We start from the raw sequence: 20079 nt of genomic DNA, 5'->3' as shown, positions 1-20079 counted from the left end.
GCATTTTAATTTTAGATTTTTTTTTCTCTAGTGTTTAAAATTAGGGATGAGTAATAGCATCACACACCCCTCTGGGATGCAGTTCAGCATGCTGCAGAACAGGATAGGACAGGAGAAAATATTTTACATTTTAGAAATGCATTCAAACACTGTTTCTAAATGTCTAATTTCTTCCTAATCACTAATCCGTACACTCACTTATGTTACATATAAATAATTAGGTATTGCTTTCAAATAAAAGGTGTGGACTATTTGGAGACTTTTGGGCTCGAGAATGTTGTAGGTAGTGAAACTGTAGGCAAAATATTTATGATACTCTGCAATACAGCTGCTACTACCTTTGCCTTCAATGTAGAATGAGGGTAATTAGGAAACTCTGCAAGTTAGGACTGATCGTCAGAGGGACACTCCTGCATATAAAAGATAAAGATTATTAGGGAGGTGGATAAATTTCCCTAATTCCAGATTTTGAAAAATGGCTCTTTGTAGTAGAGATGGGCAGTATCCAACTTCCAGACAATCTGTGCGTCTTGCGCATTAGCTCCTGGTAGCCGCTTGAACTTAGAACTGACTGGCTTTTTATATGTCTTTCTGCTCCAAAGTTGGTGTTGAAACACTGAGGAGTTGTGCAGCAACTCCAAAGCGTGTTTGGATATACAAATGCGGATGGAAATGACTTCATTGTCTCACTATCTGCTGTGGGAGCAGAAGGCTCTGGGTCTTCCTTCTCACACTGTTCAAACTGCTCCAGTAAAGCAGAGGAGTAGCAGGTGAATTGATACACAAACGTACAACTTCGCTGTGTAGTTCTAGGAGATGTTTCAGAGTCTGGAAACTAAGGGGGAGTTAATTGTAATATCTTGGGTAACAGAGCAGCTTCATCGAAAATTGTTTCCTATGCAACTTGTTTCAGATCCAGTGAGTTGATCTTGTCGGGCTGTGTTTGAAGGGATTGCTAGTAACAGGACATGTATAATAGGTATCAAAAGGTTTTATCATATCAGTTTCTGTCTCTAACAGGATTTTTTTTGTGGCTGAGCAGAATGTGTTGGGCCTGCCGTGATGTGTGTAAAATGAATTCACTTCATTAGGTTAGATTGAATTACAATGTTGGCATTTTATACATCTGCCTTCCTTCTCATATTCCTTTGATTTTGAGTGACTGTAATTTCTAGCAAGCAATGCTCCTTTTGTTTCTCTGCTTCAGGGAGAGAAGACTGTCCAGGTGGGATTTATTTATTACGGCTTCAGGTGTTTGGATGTTGGTTGACCAGTCTGAACTAGACCTCATTCTCATGACAGTCACTGGAGAGCAGCAGGCTCCTCTGGAGCTCCTGTCATCTCCAGTGCTATCTTAGTGTAGAGCGAAATACTTGCTAGAGTCGCCCACTTCTGTCGACTGATCTACCAGAAAATGACTTGGTGTTTTTGTTTTAAGCCAGAATTATGAGGAAGGAGAGCGGATAGTGGTGAACTGCTCATGTCTTCTTTGCAGTTCTTGAAACATCATTCACAGAAATCTAAAATTATTTGCAACTAAATCTAACTTCTGGTATTTAAAAAAAAAGGCTTCTGGGTGAGGCAGAACTAAGAAAGGTGAATTTTACATCTCATTTTCAATGTAAGGTTTAGAATAAAGTATTGTTTTCCAGCAGATCAGTTTGGAATCTGAACCTGCCCAGCAGTATTAATGTGTAGTTCGTTTGCATTGTAGTCATGGAAATGAAATTTGTTAACTGCAGAGTCAGTCTGAGCCAAGTCTTTGGATTTAACCATGATGGAGGAGATGCAGAGCTTGTAAAGGCCAAGTCTGAGGTGTTTGCACTGCCTCTGTAGTTACCGTAGGGCTCTTAGGAGAAGTTGGTACTGACAGTGTCTGTCCTGTGGACTGCAAAAAGAGAATCATAGGATCATCAAAATGGGTAGAGAGAACCTCTAGTGGTGCCTAGCCCATCCTTCTCCTTGAAGCGGAACTGTTGCCAACAGTACATGAGGGCACCCATGGCGTTGTATAGCTGGGTCCTGGAAACCTCCAAGATCCCCTAACTGTCTGCTGACCTGTTCCAAGATTGCACCACACTCTGGGTGAAAAACTGTTTCTGAATGTCCAACCTGAACCTTCTGTGGTACAGCCAAGTAGGCAATGACGCAGGAGGTATCTGAGGAATTTTCCTTATTTTGTTGCTATCCAGAAATTTGGCATTTCTGTCACGACACTGCTGTTTATTTGTATAGAGGTACTCTGATTGTAAAGTCTTTGTGATAGTTCTTAATACATTTTATACATACAGTAAATAAAGGTGCCATTGTAAGCAAAACTAAATCAGCATCAATTAACATACTGCTCTTCAGATATGTTAGCAAAACAGAGTTGTTACTTGTAACGATTCACAGATGATCATCTATGCAGTACTTGTGTTTTTCTAGGTAATGATGTGGGCTCTCAAAAGCATTGAAAAAGAAAAAAAAAACAGGATAAGCATTTTTTAAGCGATGTTAAAAATAGTTGTCAAATCATGACAAGGACGTTGTTACAAAATGTAGTTTTAATGGACATCTTATCTTTGGCCTGCTCCCTTGGGAACACTGAATTTCAAGAACAGTTTTTCTGTAAAGTTCATTGTCTTGCTGAGTGTTGTCTTAATCTCTGTGGTTCAAAAATGAAATGGGAATTACATATGTAGTCTGAGAATTATACCAGAGTGGTTTTATAATTTTGGTACCAAGATGTTTTTAATTACAGTCATTTATTGAAGTAATGTTTTCTTCTCATGGCCAGTCATTTGGTTTTGGGGGGGATTTTTGGTGGGAAAAAAAAAGAGTGATATTTCTGCAATGTATCTACAGAATATCTTGATATATTTAATACCTAACTTTGTGTGTAACTCAGTTCCCTGAATCTTCGGCAGAGCAATGTAGTGTTTAGATATTAAAATGGGGAAAATACAGTTACCATGACATTGAGATGTTAACAACTGTCCCCCAAGGAAGTCTAATTCAGTCTGCCAAAAAGATAACCTTGGCCAAAAGCATGAGAAGTTTTCTGTGCCTGTTCTTACTCTTAAGCAGGGAGCCGAAAAGCTGCATGTAAAGGTTCTGAGTGCCGGGTTTGTAAAATACCGTGGGAGTTTTACAAATGGAAAAGCATGAAATAAGATGAGAGTATCAAACTTGCTTCTACTCTTTAACCATGTGAGATAGATGCTGGCTCTTGGAAAGAGAAGATCTGGTTTTAGGACAATTGCAAAAACTTCTTAATGAGTTGGTCTCCACATGTTTGACATGATGGCATCTACCAGCTTTCGATCTTCTCAGAGACACTGGGAATTAATTTGGCATTGCTGGGACTGGGAGAGGGGCAAACACAGGGGCTGGGAAAATAAACCTTTCTATTAATTCTCTGGGACCTGGAAAAGATACTTAGTGATTGGCGGGTTTTTGTTTCACTTAGAGCCTGAGTTAAAAATTTAAATTCAACTTGTCAATTATATAAACACGGTCTTTTGTTCCTAGTTACTAAGAAAGAGCAAATATACTTCCCTCACAATGCCTACTGTGCAGTGAGATAGTGTGGTGAAGCAACCTTCTGTCAGGGAAGCTAAGCTTTGAAAGGCATGGGAAGCTTCCCTCACCTTTAGTAGTTTTTCTTTGGTCCGTCTATGTCAGCATAGCACAGTAATATGGGAGACACCTGGACTGGAGCTTTATGTTCTGTTACTTCTGTTGATAAGGGAAGAACCGTATTTTCCCAGGCTGCAAGTTGAGCAATTTGAGTACAGCAACAGCAAAAAATACTGAAGAAAGGCTGCCTTTTTCCTCGCAGGTCAGGTCCATGTCCAGAGCATCTCTTGCAGATGCAGCTTCCACTGCTAAAACCCAGGGTAGTTAGTAAGTTCACTGCTGTCTTACAAGAGCAACCAGCCACCTCACAGTTGAGATAAGCTGCTGAAGCACAGCTTTGCCATCAAACTTCCCTGGTAGGTTTTGTCAGCAGAGCTCATGTTTCATGCCCCGTCACAACCCTGACCGATACAGTCCTACTGGATGAGGCATGTGGTGCAGAGCTTGACATAGATAGAGCAAGATGATGTTTATATATAAAGCAGACAGCACTGCAAGTAAAGGCTCCAGTTCAACAAAGCCCTTAACCACATGTTTAAACATCATTGGAGTCAACTTAAATTACTTTAATCATATACATAAGTACTCTGTTGAATGAGGGCTTAATAGCAGTTTCCATCTCTTTCCACATGATCAAGGCTTTTTCTTATTCTGCTGCATGCGATAGGGATTTCTTCTCAGTTACACAGCATATGAGCAATTGCTGTGACTTTTGGAAGACTCCCTCAACAATTTGAATTTGCTAAGCTGTTGTAAATAGTTTTATGTGGAATGCCTGTAAGACAGAATGGAAAGGAATTTTCCCAGCTCTGTATTTTCAGGGTAGATTTAACACGTCTTTTGCCCTATTTTCTAGGACCACCTGTTATTGCCAGCCACTACACATAACAAGACCAGAAGACCAAAGATGTCTATAGTGTTGCCAGCTGTAAACATCAATGGTAAGTCCAAAACATGAAAGAGAATGATAGGAGAATAATTTCAAAGAGATGTGCCTGACTTGTACATGGAAACCAACCTTAGACCACATGTCTGACGTTGAAAAAGAAGTCAGACTGGTCGTTACTGGGCCTTAGTTGCCAGGGTGCCCATTGAAGCTGGGGTGCAGGCAAATCACCAGTGCCTGGTCACCTTGAGACTTGGCCAGCAGTTCTGCAGTAGCTCATTCTAGCTCCTTTAAGGACAGAGGTGGCTCCATCCAGTCCCAGTGATTTATGTGCAGCTGATTAAGGGTTATGTGTTATCTTCTCTAACTTGGTGGCTACAAAGATCCCATTGAGTGTGGAGGCTGTCCTCATCCTCTCGTTTGGGTTCCTCCTAAACCCACTTAGCAGGGCAAATTCCTTGGCCCTGCTGGTTTGTTAGGATGCTGACTGCCTTCCATCGGCTTCCTCAGCTGTTTACCACTCTGTTATACAACACTCAGTGTGAATGGGACCTCTCAGCATGGTCAGGATTAATAATAATCATGTTACAGTGCTGCAGGACAGCAGGGAAAACAGCTTTGCACTAGGGGCACAGGCTTCTTAGCGAGCAGAAATGTTCTTGATCTGCGTTTTACTCCCACATGAGAGACAGGACATGAGCTTTATAAATGTATCATTAATTCATATGGTGAGGAACTGCCAAGTTAGGACATGTTTGGGGGACAGGGTCACTGTCATCAAACGCATCATGAATCCTGTAATAGTATAAACTTTACTTACTGAATACCTGTAATGCTTTTTTAAAACTTAAGTGTTGTACAGTACAAGTGAGTCATAAACCCAAATGTTTTTGTTAAATTCAAGCATGCCGAAAACATTATCTGATGAATGCAAATTTCCATAAACTAAGAGGAAAAAAAAAAAATCAGACTTTCAACATTTTGACAATTACACTTTCCCATGCAGTACAGTAAGTCGAGTGTGATAATCTATAACCAGCTGTCTTAGGGCAATTTTTATTAGATATATCAGAGTATTTTTGGCATTTATCTGCTTGCAACTCCCTTTTCACGTCCATTACAAAATCCTTTTCTGGCTGAGCTGAATTATCACGTGCAAATGGGCACTTTATCACTTGAAGAACAAATGCTATTTCTGAATTACTAAGTATTTCTTCTTAACATGTTACTTAGTCTTGTTTTACTTGAAATAACTTTTCAGTTGTTGAAGTAAATACAATTTGGAAAATACACATCAGAATCCAGTGACAAATCTTATCCTTCATTAATAACAAAACATTGTGAAATTGCAGTTACTTGAGTTCTTTGGGATTTTTCTTCATAACATCACCATAATCCAGGAAATAAAAAAATGTCCAGGGATTTGGGCAGAGATGTTGAAACAGATGAGATGCAAGGATAGCATTAAGTAAACAACGGCATCAAACACTGTTTCCTCTGTGACACTCAACCAGGTATTAAGAAAAAAATTACAAGATAGGCAAGGGCCAGTACGCAACTTGGCTTGATTTTTAATTTGATTATTAGTAGATTACCTGGAGGAGATGATTCCCTAAAAAGTTCTGCCTGGGGAAGAACCCATCTCTCTCCATTGAGAACGTTGCTGCTCCACCCTATTCTGCCTCTGCAGGGACTGAGCACATCCTGAACAAGCATCTGGAAGTTAGCCGACAGCAAAGCTTTCCTCTCAGCTGTCTGCTGTTCTTTTGAGCCCACCTTAATTCTTTGTCCTGCAGAGAGTTGGCTGCTAGAAGAGGACTGGTCTCCCTGGGAGGAATTGGCAAAACTTCCAGTGAAAGAACTTGTGCCTTCCTCCCTTTCCTCGTGCCTGAGCCAAATCTCTGTGGAAGAAGGGAAACCTTTTCTACTACCGCTTCCTTGCCCTTCCTTTCTGCTGCCACAGCTCTGGCAGAGGAGATGAAGGGAATGTGAGTGAAGTGGCCTTTGCTTTGAAACTTTTTCGGAACCTCATCACTTGCTTTCTTTTGCAGGATCTTTATTTGTCTGTGTACTAAAGTTTACCCATGACACTGTTTCCAAACATGAAACAGCTTACAGTTCAGTCAAGAACCCTTTGAACTGCTTGGACAGTCTTTTCCCAGCAGGACTGTCATCCTTTTCTGATTGCACTTTGCTTGCTTGAGTGCCTTCTGAGCTCTGCTAGAGACTTTGCCTTTAGCTGGTTTGAGCCATTCCCACCGCCAGCTGCAGGGACAGAGAAAAGGTACGGACAAAGATTAGGAAGTAAAAAGGAGTTGTCAGTTGCTGTCCTATGTGACTCTACATGGAGATTAGTGACATGGTCCTGCAAGATTGGTCTGGCGGTTTTCACCAGTGTACAAAGCTGAATCAAGCTTACAGTTTGAAGAGGTTTTTCCTGGACGGAAGAGTTGGGGTAAGTCTGGCCAGTGGCAGTCCTAGTGCTTTGCAGCTAATGGCAAATCTCAACAGAAAATTTTGTAGTAGGCAGGTGTGTGTATGTGTGCATTCAGTAAGATGGAAGTTTAAAAGAACAATATTGTACAAAGCAATAACAAACAGTACATTATTCATTTTCAAGATAAAAACTTGATAAAAACTATTCAGTTGTATGTTGGAAAAGAGTAAAAATGGCCATTACTTTGTAATTCTCTCTTACGTGCTCCTTCTGGCCAGCCTGAATCACCCATGCTTCTCTGCAAGCATGAGGATAAGCCAGCGAAATCCCCACTGAGGGCTTCTGTGCAGGTGCACAGAAATATGTTTAAATATTTAAATATGTTTAATATGTTAACATATGTTAAATACCTTTAAGTATTAATTATTTTAAAAGTATAGTAACTTGTTACAGGTTGGTGCATGTTAATCCTCCCTCTCTTACCTTCTTTTTCTGCTTCCCCACCCTGTTCCAAGCCCCTTTCCAAGCTTGCTGGGCCACCCAGTTCCCAACCAGCACTTGCTGTCAGCTCTTCCATTTCTGCCTCCCCAGATGCTCTCGCAGCCCTTTACCCTGCTCCCATTTTCCTGCTGGCTGCTGTCCCTCAGTACAGCTCTCCCCTTGGCCGCTGCAGCCAGCCGTGCCCACGTTTTGACCTGCCTCTGCCCAACGACAAAGCCCCAGCATTTGTGGACACAAGTAGTACTCACAGAAAATCTTCCTGGCGGTACCTAAGGACCTTAGGGTTGGTAAGCCTGGAAGGAAAAAAGCAGAACTGGGTAGTCCTAGTCCCACTGTACGTGGTTTTGGAGGCACCATTGATGTGCCTTTACTGAGAAGTTATTACGAGCAGAAATATCTTTCAGTTTCTCATGGGAATGAAAGCCAACTGCAATTTACAGTTAAACTCCGGCTTTTGTTTTTAAGCAAGTCATGTTTGTTATGCTGGATTGCAGCTATTATTTTAGAAATCTAACTATGCACTTGAGACCAGTTAAGTCTCCAGTAGATTTCATTCCTAAATATGCTTTTATTGTAATTCAGAGTCTTGTTGGCTCATTACACCAATTCCAAACTGACATATAGGCGGTGCCTTTCTTGAAGTTTAAATGAAACCATCTGCCATTAGCCTTCTATTTACTTAACTGCTGTAAAAAATGCAGTGGGTTATAACATCGATCTTTGGATCAAAATAATCTATAGAGTAAAGCATAGCTAAGCCACTCTTCCTACCCCAAGCCCAAGCCTTTTGTCTCTGCAGGATGCCTGCAGCTCTGCAGCACAGCACACACCACCAGAAGTCCTCTCCTTGCAGCACACAAAAGTGAGAACATATGTACGGTCATTCAGCGTAGGAGATAGCATTCAGCATTTAGCCCAAGAAGCCACTGTCATTAACGCTTTTCTCGCTAGGATTAGGTTAGATGCTCTCACAGCTTGCGCTTCCTCTTGGTAGGAGCAGCTGTTTGTCTGTGCAGGTGGGTACTCACCATGAGTACTGGTGGTCTTAGCAGCAGCACAAAGACCAAAAAGGCCTTTTTTCTTCTTAGGATCCCTGTCCAAAACGGTTCCCCATACATGAAAATCCTTCTGTCATTTGCTCTCTCTAAACAGGGTTGGTGTCTGCACTTTCAGCCAAACAAAAGTGAGAGACCTGATGAGAAAGCCACTAGTAAGATCTAAGGCTCGTCTGGGAATTGGCAGCCATGGCAGAGAGGGTTTTGAATGATATACAAATATTCTGGATAGGTCCTTAGCCTAATGTCGTGCAGTGGGACTCTTGTCTTCAGTCTGCCTTTGAGATAGTAGTTTGTGTGCCTGACTCTGTGACTTGCATGTTCCTGGTTCTTAAGCAACCCTGTTATCTTAAGGGTTGTTTTTTCATGAAACACAACAGCAACGTAGTCTCCTAATGGTAGAAATTTATTCTGAACAGGATGGCGAATTTTACGAAGTCCGTGTGGCCAGCTTCTGATCACTGCCGCTTCCCTCAGCCTTCCTTCCTAGCATCCATCATCATACCGATGTAACAGACTTCAAAAGTGCTCTGAAATAGTACACATTCTAGTTAAAATGGTCAATAACAAATCTAGTGGTAAGGCTTTTTGATCAAAACTGGAGGGGTTTCTACAATCAAGCAGCATGATTATTTGCATGCATCTACAAAGAACATTCTTTCAGCTGACAGCCACGTGCAAAAGCCACTCACAGATGTCTAAAGCTGGTAGCAAACTGTCTGTGAAAAATCCATAAGGCAAACAGAATGCACACAGGCTGAGAAGGAAAATAAAAACAAAAGATCTTTGGGAAGTGACAATGTTCTGTAAGTTCCCGTGTCTTGGGGTCAAATAAATAAAGTCTCCAACTTCCTCTGCCTTTCAGGGTCAAGCAAACAAAAGATGCCATTTCCGTCTTTCTTTTGAAGCAAGAAGCAGAATTCCCAGTCAGTCATCGAATGAGGAAGGTCTAAAACAATACATATTGCTTACCGCAGCTGGCTTCCCTGAAGGTTGCTGCTTAACATTTTGGGTAGCCTTCTCTCTCACTTTGAATAGCTTCAGAATGGTTTCCCGGGCACTAATGGCCCCAGCTATCTCTAGCTGTTGTTGGTTTATTCTTCTCTTCATGTTAGAAGCCAACTCTTAGTCCCTGTGGCTCCCTCTCACAGCTGCTGTCCTTGGCCCCACACTGAGAAGCTCATGCCACTTTAGTAGGTACAGGGGTCTCCTCTCTCGGCTACACAAGCATGATCTGTAAAGATACTTCTCTCATTGTTTCTGCTTTTATCTCTGGATTTAGCAGAAATTGCTGAGAATTCAGCACAGCCTTACAAGCTATTGAGTATGAGCATAAGGCTCTGGAAGTTGCGTTTGTAGGATTACAACCTATCGTGAGATGAAACTTTTTCGGAACCTCATCACTTGCAGGATCTTTATTTGTCTGTGTACTAAAGTTTACCCATGACACTGTTTCCAAACATGAAACAGCTTACAGTTCAGTCGAGAACCCTTTGAACTGCTTGGACAGTCTTTTCCCAGCAGGACTGTCATCCTTTTCTGATTGCACTTTGCTTGCTTGAGTGCCTTCTGAGCTCTGCTAGAGACTTTGCCTTTAGCTGGTTTGAGCCATTCCCACCGCCAGCTGCAGGGACAGAGAAAAGGTACGGACAAAGATTAGGAAGTAAAAAGGAGTTGTCAGTTGCTGTCCTATGTGACTCTACATGGAGATTAATGACATGGCCATAAGGCTCTGGAAGTTGCATTTGTAGGATTACAACCTATCTGTGAGATGAAAGAAGGATGGCTGCAACGGTTTTTTAAGAAGGTCAGTGAGAATCCTTCAAAGCATCAAGACCTCTAAACCAGGATGTAGGAAAATATATCTGAGAATGTCTCCATGCTGTAAGTCCACAAGCCATTTTGCAAATGCCACCTTTCTGCTTCTTGAGCTGCCAGTTGAAGAATGAAAGTAGTTTGGTGAAGCCTGACCAGGGAAAAATCAGAGCCATGGTGAGCTCTCGGTTAGACCTCACTGCAACAGACCATTACTGAGCCTGGACTGAGGAATGGGGAGAGTCTGCTGTCTCCTGTGTGCAATTGTGGCCAAGCAGCCTGTTGCATTACTGCGGTTCTGCTGTAATTAGGGTGGTTTGCTAATGTCACAGATGTACTTCAGCTCTTGTGCTCATGTAAAGCTGCGTTGTAGAGGTGAGGATTGAAATCATGGCAGAACAGATTTTATCAAGGAATTTTGACCATAGATTTTAGTCCTATTGTAAGATGTTGCTATTCTCGCTCTTGTTCTCTTTTCAAAGTGATATAAAAGAGCAGTTTATCAAGACAGAATAACCCCCCCAAACTTCCCTACGTTTCTTTGAATATCAGAATTGATCATTGCCTAGATTCAAAGTTAAAAAGAAGTTTTCAACAGACTTGGTTGTCTTTGAGAGATTTTGCTCTTCCCAACCATTGTGTGTTGATTATGTTGTGTTTGACAGGAAGGAGAAGATTAAATTATTCAAAAAAGTATGAAAGAAATCATTCGAGAATCTCCACACAGAAATAATGGAATCTGTGTCACTTGAGTTCATGTTTATTTAGTTAGACAGGAAACGATCAAGAAATGAAATCATAAAGGCTTATTCCCCAGTGACTTTTCATAACAAGCTGTTTACCTAAATTGCTAAACGAGTAACCTATTTTTATGCATTCAGAAGAACAGGAAGATGATTTCAGAGGATCTTCTGTGCCTTTTTGCTCCTTTATTAATATGAGAAAGAGTATCTCTTGGGTTTTGTGTGATAGAGTAGGCTAAGCCCCAGTGGCTGGTCTTCCCTGTATAGGCAGGATAAATGCTACAGATGGCATTTTCTTGGGAACACGCTGTTCACGAAGGGGGTAGAGAATGAGTCATAAATTAATTGGACTTCATACTTCGTATTTCCAACACCAGTGTTGAGCTATTACACCAGATTGTTTTCCATATAAAAGGCACACTTATGTAAAATCCACGAAGTAGAAGAAGAAAAAAGAAACCAATGACATTAGCTGCCAGTGTGGATGCCAGTATGGAGCTGCAGAAGGAGCCAAATTAAGTTTAGAACTGAATAAGTATGCGTCTCACCGCAGAGACCCTATCTTCTAGATGCTTGTTAAGCTTGGATGCTGGTACTGCCGTGTAGGTATGCTCTCCCCCAAGCTTCGCAGAGAGCACTGTGCCAAGAGCTGTGCTGCAAAGCGAAGAAAATTTTCATCCCAATCTGTGAGATTACCATCGCCATCTCGGCTACATTGAACTGTGTTTGTGCAGCACATCGTAATTTTAGCCTGAAGCCCAGCTGATCCGCCTTAATAAATTTTCAGATGTTGTAAATTCAAGATTACATAATTCCACCTAGTGTTAAATTATAGGTGGCAAACACAGTTTTATGTCTGTGATACACAGGCCAACTCTGATTACTGGTAGCTCTTTACTTCTACAGTGATCTGAAACGTAATTATCCATAATGACCTCACCCTGTAAAAACATAAAAAACTCCAACAGAGCTGGTAGAGGAGGTTCACATTTATGAATTCTGTCTTAAGAACATCACTGGACTAAAGCTGGAGATTAGTGAAAACACAGCAGTCCAACACAGTCTTTTTCAGTGTTTGGATTGCAGTCTCTAAGAGGCTGCCCGCCAGCAGGGCCAGGAGGCCTTTGCTGCCTTCTCATATCCCAGGTCTAGTCCCCCACGCTGCAGCTTTCCTCACCCTCTTCATACAGTCCACCCTACCTCTGGTGCTTCTGGTGTGCTTCCTGGGTGTCCTCCAGGCTGGATCCTTTGTCACAGTGTTGCTGTAAGAAAGCATTTGAAAAATACATCCTGAGCATCTGAAGAACGTTTTCAGTTTCAGTCACCCACCACTTCATTGTAAATCATCTGCCTCCGTCCTGTCTTATCCTGTAGTAGCCCCAGATGAAAAGACCATGGCATATCCCAGTACAGCACAAATACCTTCTGGGTCAGTGTGGATGAAGAAACGATTACCAGCCCAAGCTGTCCCTCACCGTGAGAAAGGAGGCACCTCTGTTTCAGAGCAGGATTCATATGTTAAACCTATAAATCTCCTGTTGCTGTAGCTGGGAAACAGAAATCTCTGAAATGGACGTCTCGCTTTTATTAGTGTGCCATGTTCAGATAGGCACCCTGCAGCATGTGTATATGATTATTTTTTTTTAATTAACTGGCAAATGCATTGAATCAGGGAAACTCATGTGGAGGAAAGTTCTTGCCCCACGCAGACAGAAGCTTCACAGAGATGGTGTTAAAAATACTCTTCTGAGAGCAAGAGGTGATCACAGTATCTAAATAAATGAGGTAATTTTATGTATCCAAGTGAGACAGGTGGAAAATTCAGCTCACTCTTTGGATACCGTCCAACCTATAAAGACATTTCAACTGTAAGTGAATACAGGCTCACACCAGCCTTTACTCTTAAATCAGTGGGATGCTAACACTAGCCTACAAATGATACTGGGTGATAGAGAAAGTGCATGTCAATGAAAAAGTGATGCTTCCTCTTGAAAAAAGATGAAGTCAAATAGTTAAATTAATTTTATCAGTAAGTGCCTACAGATTGGAATGGTGAAGAACATACTACAGTTCAAAGGTAAGGGCTAAATAATAGGAAAACATATTAAAAGAAAAACCAATAGGGTAAAATGCTGGCAAATGGTATGAAGAATGATGAAAGATTAAAAGCTCAGTGCAAAAAGTCTTTAAAAGGACCTTAAAAATCCAACAGGCTTAAGTAACAGATTAAAGTAGAGTCATAGAAGTAAGAAGATATCTTTTAAACAATAGACATTGTAGCCAAATGAAGGAATAGAAAAAAAAGCCCGATTTCTGGCAGAATAAATGTCAAACCATAAGAAATCAAGCCAGAAAAAGATATTGAGGAACAGTGTGCCTGCGGCATAAAAAAATAATAAAAACATTTTTCAGAGGACGCCTGCCAGGGAATCTCTAGTGGCTGTAGAGGACCGAGGTGTGAAAGCGCGCTTAAACCTGAAGTCAGCACCCTTGAGGGGAAGAGCAAAAAGTTCTTGTGCAGATGTTAGCCACTGAGGCTATAATTATCAGGAGAATAGCAAGTGACAAATGAGGCAAACTTTTTAAAAATGGCCTCCGGAACGGCAAAAAATCAAGTCTCACTTTTGCACAAGCTGGTTGAATCTGTGAGCGTTGAGCACGCCTGGGGACATACAATAGATTGGGAAGAGCTAGCACAGCTTCTGCAGAGGAAAGTCCTGCCTTAGTGCTGCACCGCTGGTGTGGGGATAAGGGTGGTCTCTTCAGCACAGTAACATACCCGAGTGTTCAAAAAACTTGGGAAAAAGTAGTTCTTCAGAAAAACTGCTTAAAAGAAAGCAAGTTTTTGTGAGGCGAGAGGGAAGGCTCACTTGTGGATTGGTGTCTGCCTAAGAGGTGTAAATGAAAGGTGAAAACAGACGGTCATGTTTTGCAACGTGGGCATGTTACCAGTAGACTCCCATGCAGGTCTGTGCTGGGGTCGCTGCCTCTGCATCTCCAGGCACAGGCTGGAAGATCTTGGGAAGGAATGAAATTTTGTTCAGCGGGTGAAACTTGGCGTGAAAAAATGCAAAAGAATTTACTTGGGAAAAGTGTTCCTGACCAAATGTGCAGTGGCAGATAACTGAGCTGTAACTGCTCAGAGGGGCCGCTGCTCATCCTTCCCTGAAATGTCAGCTTAGACAAGGAAGAAAAGCAATGTAATTTTTTAGAGAGGGAATAGAAAATAAAACATGCACTGTCTTTACAGCCCTACTGAATCCCCATCTTCAATACTATGTATTTTTGGTCATAGATGTTTATAGATCTTATTGTTTCATATATCACCAAAAGTACACGCTTGCCCTGACTTTTGCTTCTGCTGCTGGTCACTGTTAGAGGCAGAAGAACAGGTTGGATGGGATTTTGCTGCCAGGACTTTGCTCTCCTGCCTGTGCGGAACAGCCGTCCTTAGGCAGTACCAAGGCTAGAAAAGGAGAGTGGCCGTTCTGCCAGCACAGTGGGAAAAGAAGGAGCTTACTAGTGTTTAAAACCAAAGGTAGCATTGGGCCAGAAAGGTCTTCCAGCTCTAACAGCATCTGTAGAATGCTAAACCCATGGTGGGGACTGAGGGGGGGACCTGTGTTGGGGACCAACTTGCCCATGCCTTCCAGTCCCTCCCTGCTGCATGCAGAGGGAAGAGTCCCCTATGTCCTGTCCTGGGATGAGCCCCCAGCCCTTGTTCTCAAAAGAAGCCTCTACCGGAATGCCTTTTTAGGCCACTCTCCTGTGTACGGTTATTTGTCTTATAAGTGGGTATGTCTGGATTTGCAGGCTGTGTGGGGAGTTTATACTTTTTGTGCCTCCTAAGCAGGCACAGGATGGTTCTGCCTAACAGAGCTGCTCTTTCTCTGACCCAAGAGAGCTTTCTGTGCAGCAGAACTGCTTTGCCCCTTGTCTTTGTTTTCTATTCTTTTTTTTCCCCCCCTTTGTCATTAGCATTGCCACAGCTGATTAGATTTCAAATACAGCTATCCTGCAGCAATTATACCCTGCCAACAACATGCATATGCACAGCCAGTGCTGTCAAAAATGTCTCAGTATTTCCGAGAAGTACTCTACCTGAGGAAGCTTTAAATGATGTGCCTGGGAGGGTCAATACTGGTGATTCTGATCTTCTCTTCTTCAGATGGCTCCCTCTCCAAATCCCTCTCCAGAGCGATCACAGCAGATCCACACTGGGCCCTTTCCTCTGTAGCTCATGCTCTTTCTCTTAGAGGGAAGTGACTGAAAGAAGATTGGAAGGGGAGGTGGAAGATCAGGTTGGAAATGGTCCCTAGGAAGAGCCAGTTTTCTTTCCCTCTCCCTGAGACCTCCCAGTCTGGACCAGCTACTGCAAAGTGCATCTGGCACAGATCTGCCACTTGGTCAGAGTGGTGGCCTTTTCCAGAAATCACATACTGGTGTAAGCTAAGGCCACATTGTGCTCCTCATCCACAGCCAGTGCCAATCTCTCCTGTGGCTCCATTATTTACTTAGGAGGCCACAGAGAGCTTGTTTCCTCCAGTTTTCTTGTTTACCCCTCATGCCTGTATATATCCCCCTTGGACAGCCCCTGGCACCAATGCTCCAACAGCTTAGGCATGGGAAGAGCCCTGTCTCCTTGCTGTCAGCTTGTGCCTCGTCACAGTGACTTTGATGACCTGGATCCAGTGTTTCTGACCATGGCCCCCGTAGGGATATAGATACAGCAGCCTGGCTCACTGTTTGAGAGGTGCTGAGAGACCTGGAGAACTGAAATGCCCAGGATCTCACTTAACCTGCGTTAGGAACCCAGGACAACAGAAGTGAGACCATTGCAACTGGTGTGTTTGGAAATAGTTCCAAGCAGGAATTTGCTTTCAAAAAGAGAAGTTATTTGGGTCACAGTATAACTTTCTCCCTTGCCTCAAATAATCCTGCCTAACAAGCAAATCTCTACATGTTTTAGGAACCCTACTGGGTTGTTGCAGTGAGTGTATTTTTAGTCTCTGTAAGCTGTTACAGTAACACTGCTTCATTTATATACTTATTTGGTAGTGTATACCAACCCTTCAGATGGAAACACTGTCCAGATGTGCTGGGCAGGACAGTCAGGTCTGCCCGGTGGTGATGAGATGGAAGATTGCAGAGGTGACAGAGCGGAGAAAGCGCCCTGAGTTATGCCTGGGGACGGCTGCAGCCCTTCAGCAGGCCGGCCCCAGAGCTGTGTGCAGCCGGGGCCCTCATCACCTCCTGGAGCTTGCGCTTTCTGAACTCCGTGCTGCCCTAGACATAAGCTCTGTTTTGGGCTAGGGCAGGTTGTGCTATAAATTGTTCGTGTGATTTGGTGCTAAATCGTTATTTAAACCAAATTTCAGCATCGTCAGCTTGGCACAGCTAGTACAAAGCAACCAGGTACTGGAACACATCTGGTGGCTCTTTGAAAGCTGCCTAGGTTCCTTCCCATGTGGTGGGTGGGGCTGCAGAAGGGGATCCCAGTGTAAGTTAACACTGACACTGACTGTCTTTGGAATCTGAAGCGGCAAAGCAAGCTTTCTCATTAGAAGGAAATGTGGAAAGTATAAAGGGCGTGAGTAGATGTCAGCAAAGGTGGTTTTAAAAGAGTTGGTAGGTTTGTGTCACCTTACGCAGAGATAATTCCCTGGCACCTAACTTTGACATTAACTAAACTGGTTTCATGGATAGCAAATTCACTCTATGCTGTTTTCCACGAGCAGGGAATGATTCTCTAGCCTTACTGACAAAGTTAAAGTAAAGATGGGGCAAGTGATTTCCTTCCCTGTATCTTACCAGCAGAAGTGAGGACATGTAGTCCAGATCTATGTGGTCGACACTAGCTTAACTGTGTATTCAGTGAGCACAGTGTGGGAGCAGAGCCAGGCAGGTTCTGACCATTTTTACAAGTCACCTACTAAGAAACCAGCCAGTAGGCACATGGGCTATCTACTGCAAAGGCAGTTGGGGCCTTAGGGAAGAGTCTTAGGATTGGGGGATGTCAAATCAGTGGCCCAGGCCCTGAATTACACAGTATTGGTCTCAGAGAGTATTTTTTGGGTAATCCACTGTGGGACTGCCAGGGGTAAGGCAAAATTCGTAGTTAGTTTGGTAGAGCAAGGCTCTATCAATGTACCTAAGGCACGAGCACATCTTCACAAAGCTGCAAAGCTCTTCCACGGTGGTTGGTTACAGCCCTGGAACACTTGACAAGGTCAGGTGGTATTTCAGGGGAGCTCTGTTGCACCCTCCCTGCAAATTGTACAGTTTTCAAGGCAAGCATTTTCCTGCAGCAAAGCTTTGTGGGAAGGTGCATGTAAGCAGGAAAGGATAAATTACCGGAATTACTTGTTCCTGTCCTGTGACTGTATCCATAGGGCCAAACAGCCCACTGGCATGAATACGGTTTGGGTCTAGAGAGACAATTCACGTCACCATTTGTTCTGACGTACTGCAGAACAAACCCTAAGATTTTCCTTGCCTGCCTCTCAAGCCCTCTGCCTGTCTTCTGCCTTTCTCTAAGGCAGCGTCCCTTATAGATGCTTGATCTCAAAGACGGACACTTGAACATTCAACCGATTGATACGTGTCAATACTACTAAGGGAAGGCGGAGGACTTTGGTTTTATGGTCTTTCTAATAAGCCAGTTTTGAAAATCTAGTATGTTAAATATGAAGACAGTCTTCCATCATCTTCAGTAATTTCTAACAGTAGTTATTACCCTGAGCCTTATTTGCTGAACATTTTTGGTTTGGACTGCTGACTTCAGCTTTCATCAGCTGGGTCTTGCAACATGTTTGTTTTTAAGAGGGGCTGCCATAAACCCCAGAGAGCAGCACTGGGGAATTCAATTTCTACTCCCTAGACCAAGCTCATGCTAGGAGTTTGGTACAGTCCGGGAGAGCCAGCGAGCCTCTTTGAGCAGGTGCAGTCAGAGAACAGCAATGCTTGGCACAATTACCTTTGCTGTTAATTTGAAATACTCTGTCATCTGAAGCACGGCCTTTAAACCTGTTAACAAATAATTAAGTGCAACACAGCCTTTTGGCCTGGGAAGGATAGCTGCTTGAGCCTGAGGCCGAATGAATGGCTGTATGTTCTGAACTTCAAAGAGGAGCAATAAATCTATTTATAAATCCAGACAACTCTAGAGGAGATCCGTTCCTGTGTTTTCACTTATGTAATCCCACAAAACATCAGTCCTAGGTAATTCAATACAATAAACTTCAGAAATAATTCTGTGTCGGTGTTGCTCTGGGCTATTAAGCAGCCCCACGTAACACAGGTTGGCGGTGCTGACCTCCCAGCCCACAAGCGAGCAGCGGCAGCAGGCAGCAGCTTTGAGCTGTCAGTCCTGCCTTGACGGGCACCCCTGCCCGTGTCCACCTCCCTGCAGAGGGCGGTGAGGCGATGGGTGCGTGCTCAGGGAGGGCAGCACACGGCTGACCCGAGCCTTGAGAGACGGCACTGCTTACGTACGCTGACCCCTCCGAGGACCAGCCGCAGGCGACTGCCAAGCTCAGCGCTCATCACGGCCTCTCCAGAACACCCACCTTGTGCTCCATTGAGGTCTCCTGGATGTTGGTACTGCTGAACGGCCCCACAGAAGGGGAAAGAAAGAAAGCCCGACCAGGCTGTTTTTAAAAAGATCTGATGCAGGAATCACAAGGCAAAATTGTTGGCCTGCTCTGTGGATGAGGTCAGACCACAGGGTCCCCTGGAGAACCCACAGCTCTGTTCCAGATACTACCCACTTGCTGACAAGGGATTAGGAATAGCACAGCTGAACTACGTAGCCATTGGATATAAAATGACCGTCAAGGAAACATGGCACAGCAGTGTTCTCACTGCCGTCTGAACTGCGGGTACTGGCTGGTGGTGCCTCTCTACCCAAATCTCATTGAAAGGGCTTCTCCCAAGTTGCAGTGCCTGGTCTTTGTCAGGAGCGAAGAGCAGACGGTCATCACAGCTCAGCTGACGTACGTTGGCTTCTTTGTGGACCTGAGCTTGATCGGTTGCAGTCTACCCTGGGGGGCTTCAGTCATAAACAGGCACCTGCAGCTCACAGGAAGGCAGGGCTAGAGGGACCATGAGCAACTGCGAGTGCCTGTGCCTGTGCGGAGGGAGGGTCAGGTAGCCCAGGTCTTGTCTGACAGGCGGTCTTCCGGCCTTTCCTTAAAAACTGCCAGTCACAAAGACCCTTTGGTCTCTTCAGGTAGCTTCATCCAGGGCTCATATTTCATTATCATTAGAAAGTTGGTCAAAGATAAATCTGTTTCTCTTGAAATCGATCTGATCATTTCTATTCCTGTCATGCTGTTGGCTCAGGCACAGTGATCCTTTGCAGTCCTCAAGCTCTTTCTGCAGTGCTTCTGCCTGGCCCCATTTTGTACTCATGTTTTCCAGTTCTCCTGAGTGTTGTACTTCGCTCTGGCCTTGGTTAAAATGCATCCTGAAGATTTTGGACAGCTTCTCTCTTTTATTGAAACTGCAGTCTAATCCAGTACTCCAAGGTGGTTGAAATCTCTCCAGTTTAGCATATTCCAGAAATCTTATAAGTACGCTCTCTATTCCTCATCCAGATCGTGAAACAGTTTAATGGCATCGAGCTCAGGACGGAGCCATGTGGAATCATTTTTGCAATGCCTGCCCCTTTGACAGTGAGCTAGTCTTTCCAAACATTGGGTTGCGCCGGCTGCGTTCAGGGCACGTTTGCCTGTTGTTTTGCTGAGAGCATCACGTGGGCTGACACAGAGCATCAGCCCCTCCACCCTCTGGGCCAGGGTGGGCCAGGCAGGGCTGTCTGATGGTGGCCAGGCATCCTGGGGCTGGCACGACTTCCAGGCTGCTCCTCTGAATCCAGCTGGTCCAGGCGCCCAGCAACATCACTGAGCAGCAACTGCTGTCTCTGTGGAAAATCCCACCTCCTCTTCTACGTCATTTTGGTGCTAGCGGTAATGAGAAAGGCTGCTAGGAATGTCTGTAGTGGGAATTGAGCCATTCCTG

At 43.7% G+C, this 20079-nt stretch overlaps 1 protein-coding gene across 4 annotated transcripts in view; it reads left to right on the top strand.

Moving 5' to 3' along the window:
• ATF6 (activating transcription factor 6) overlaps positions 1–20079 on the top strand; it is an 81856-nt gene that overhangs the window by 57457 nt on the left and 4320 nt on the right. For 2 of the 4 annotated variants that reach the window (XM_035900826.1, XM_009645326.2), the window contains one exon: positions 4478–4562. In XM_035900826.1, coding sequence (XP_035756719.1) covers positions 4478–4562 — 85 coding nt within the window. Of the gene's footprint in view, positions 1–4477; positions 4563–6303; positions 6496–9365; positions 9448–20079 lie in introns of all 4 variants that reach the window. The other 2 variants (XM_035900825.1, XM_035900827.1) reach the window with 2 other exon arrangements.

Source organism: Egretta garzetta, unplaced genomic scaffold (genome assembly GCF_000687185.1).
Source record: "Egretta garzetta isolate BGI_Z169 unplaced genomic scaffold, ASM68718v1 scaffold598, whole genome shotgun sequence".
Taxonomy (NCBI): domain Eukaryota; kingdom Metazoa; phylum Chordata; class Aves; order Pelecaniformes; family Ardeidae; genus Egretta; species Egretta garzetta.
Note: the sequence above shows the minus strand (reverse complement) of the source record. Positions and strands in the feature narration are given on the sequence as shown.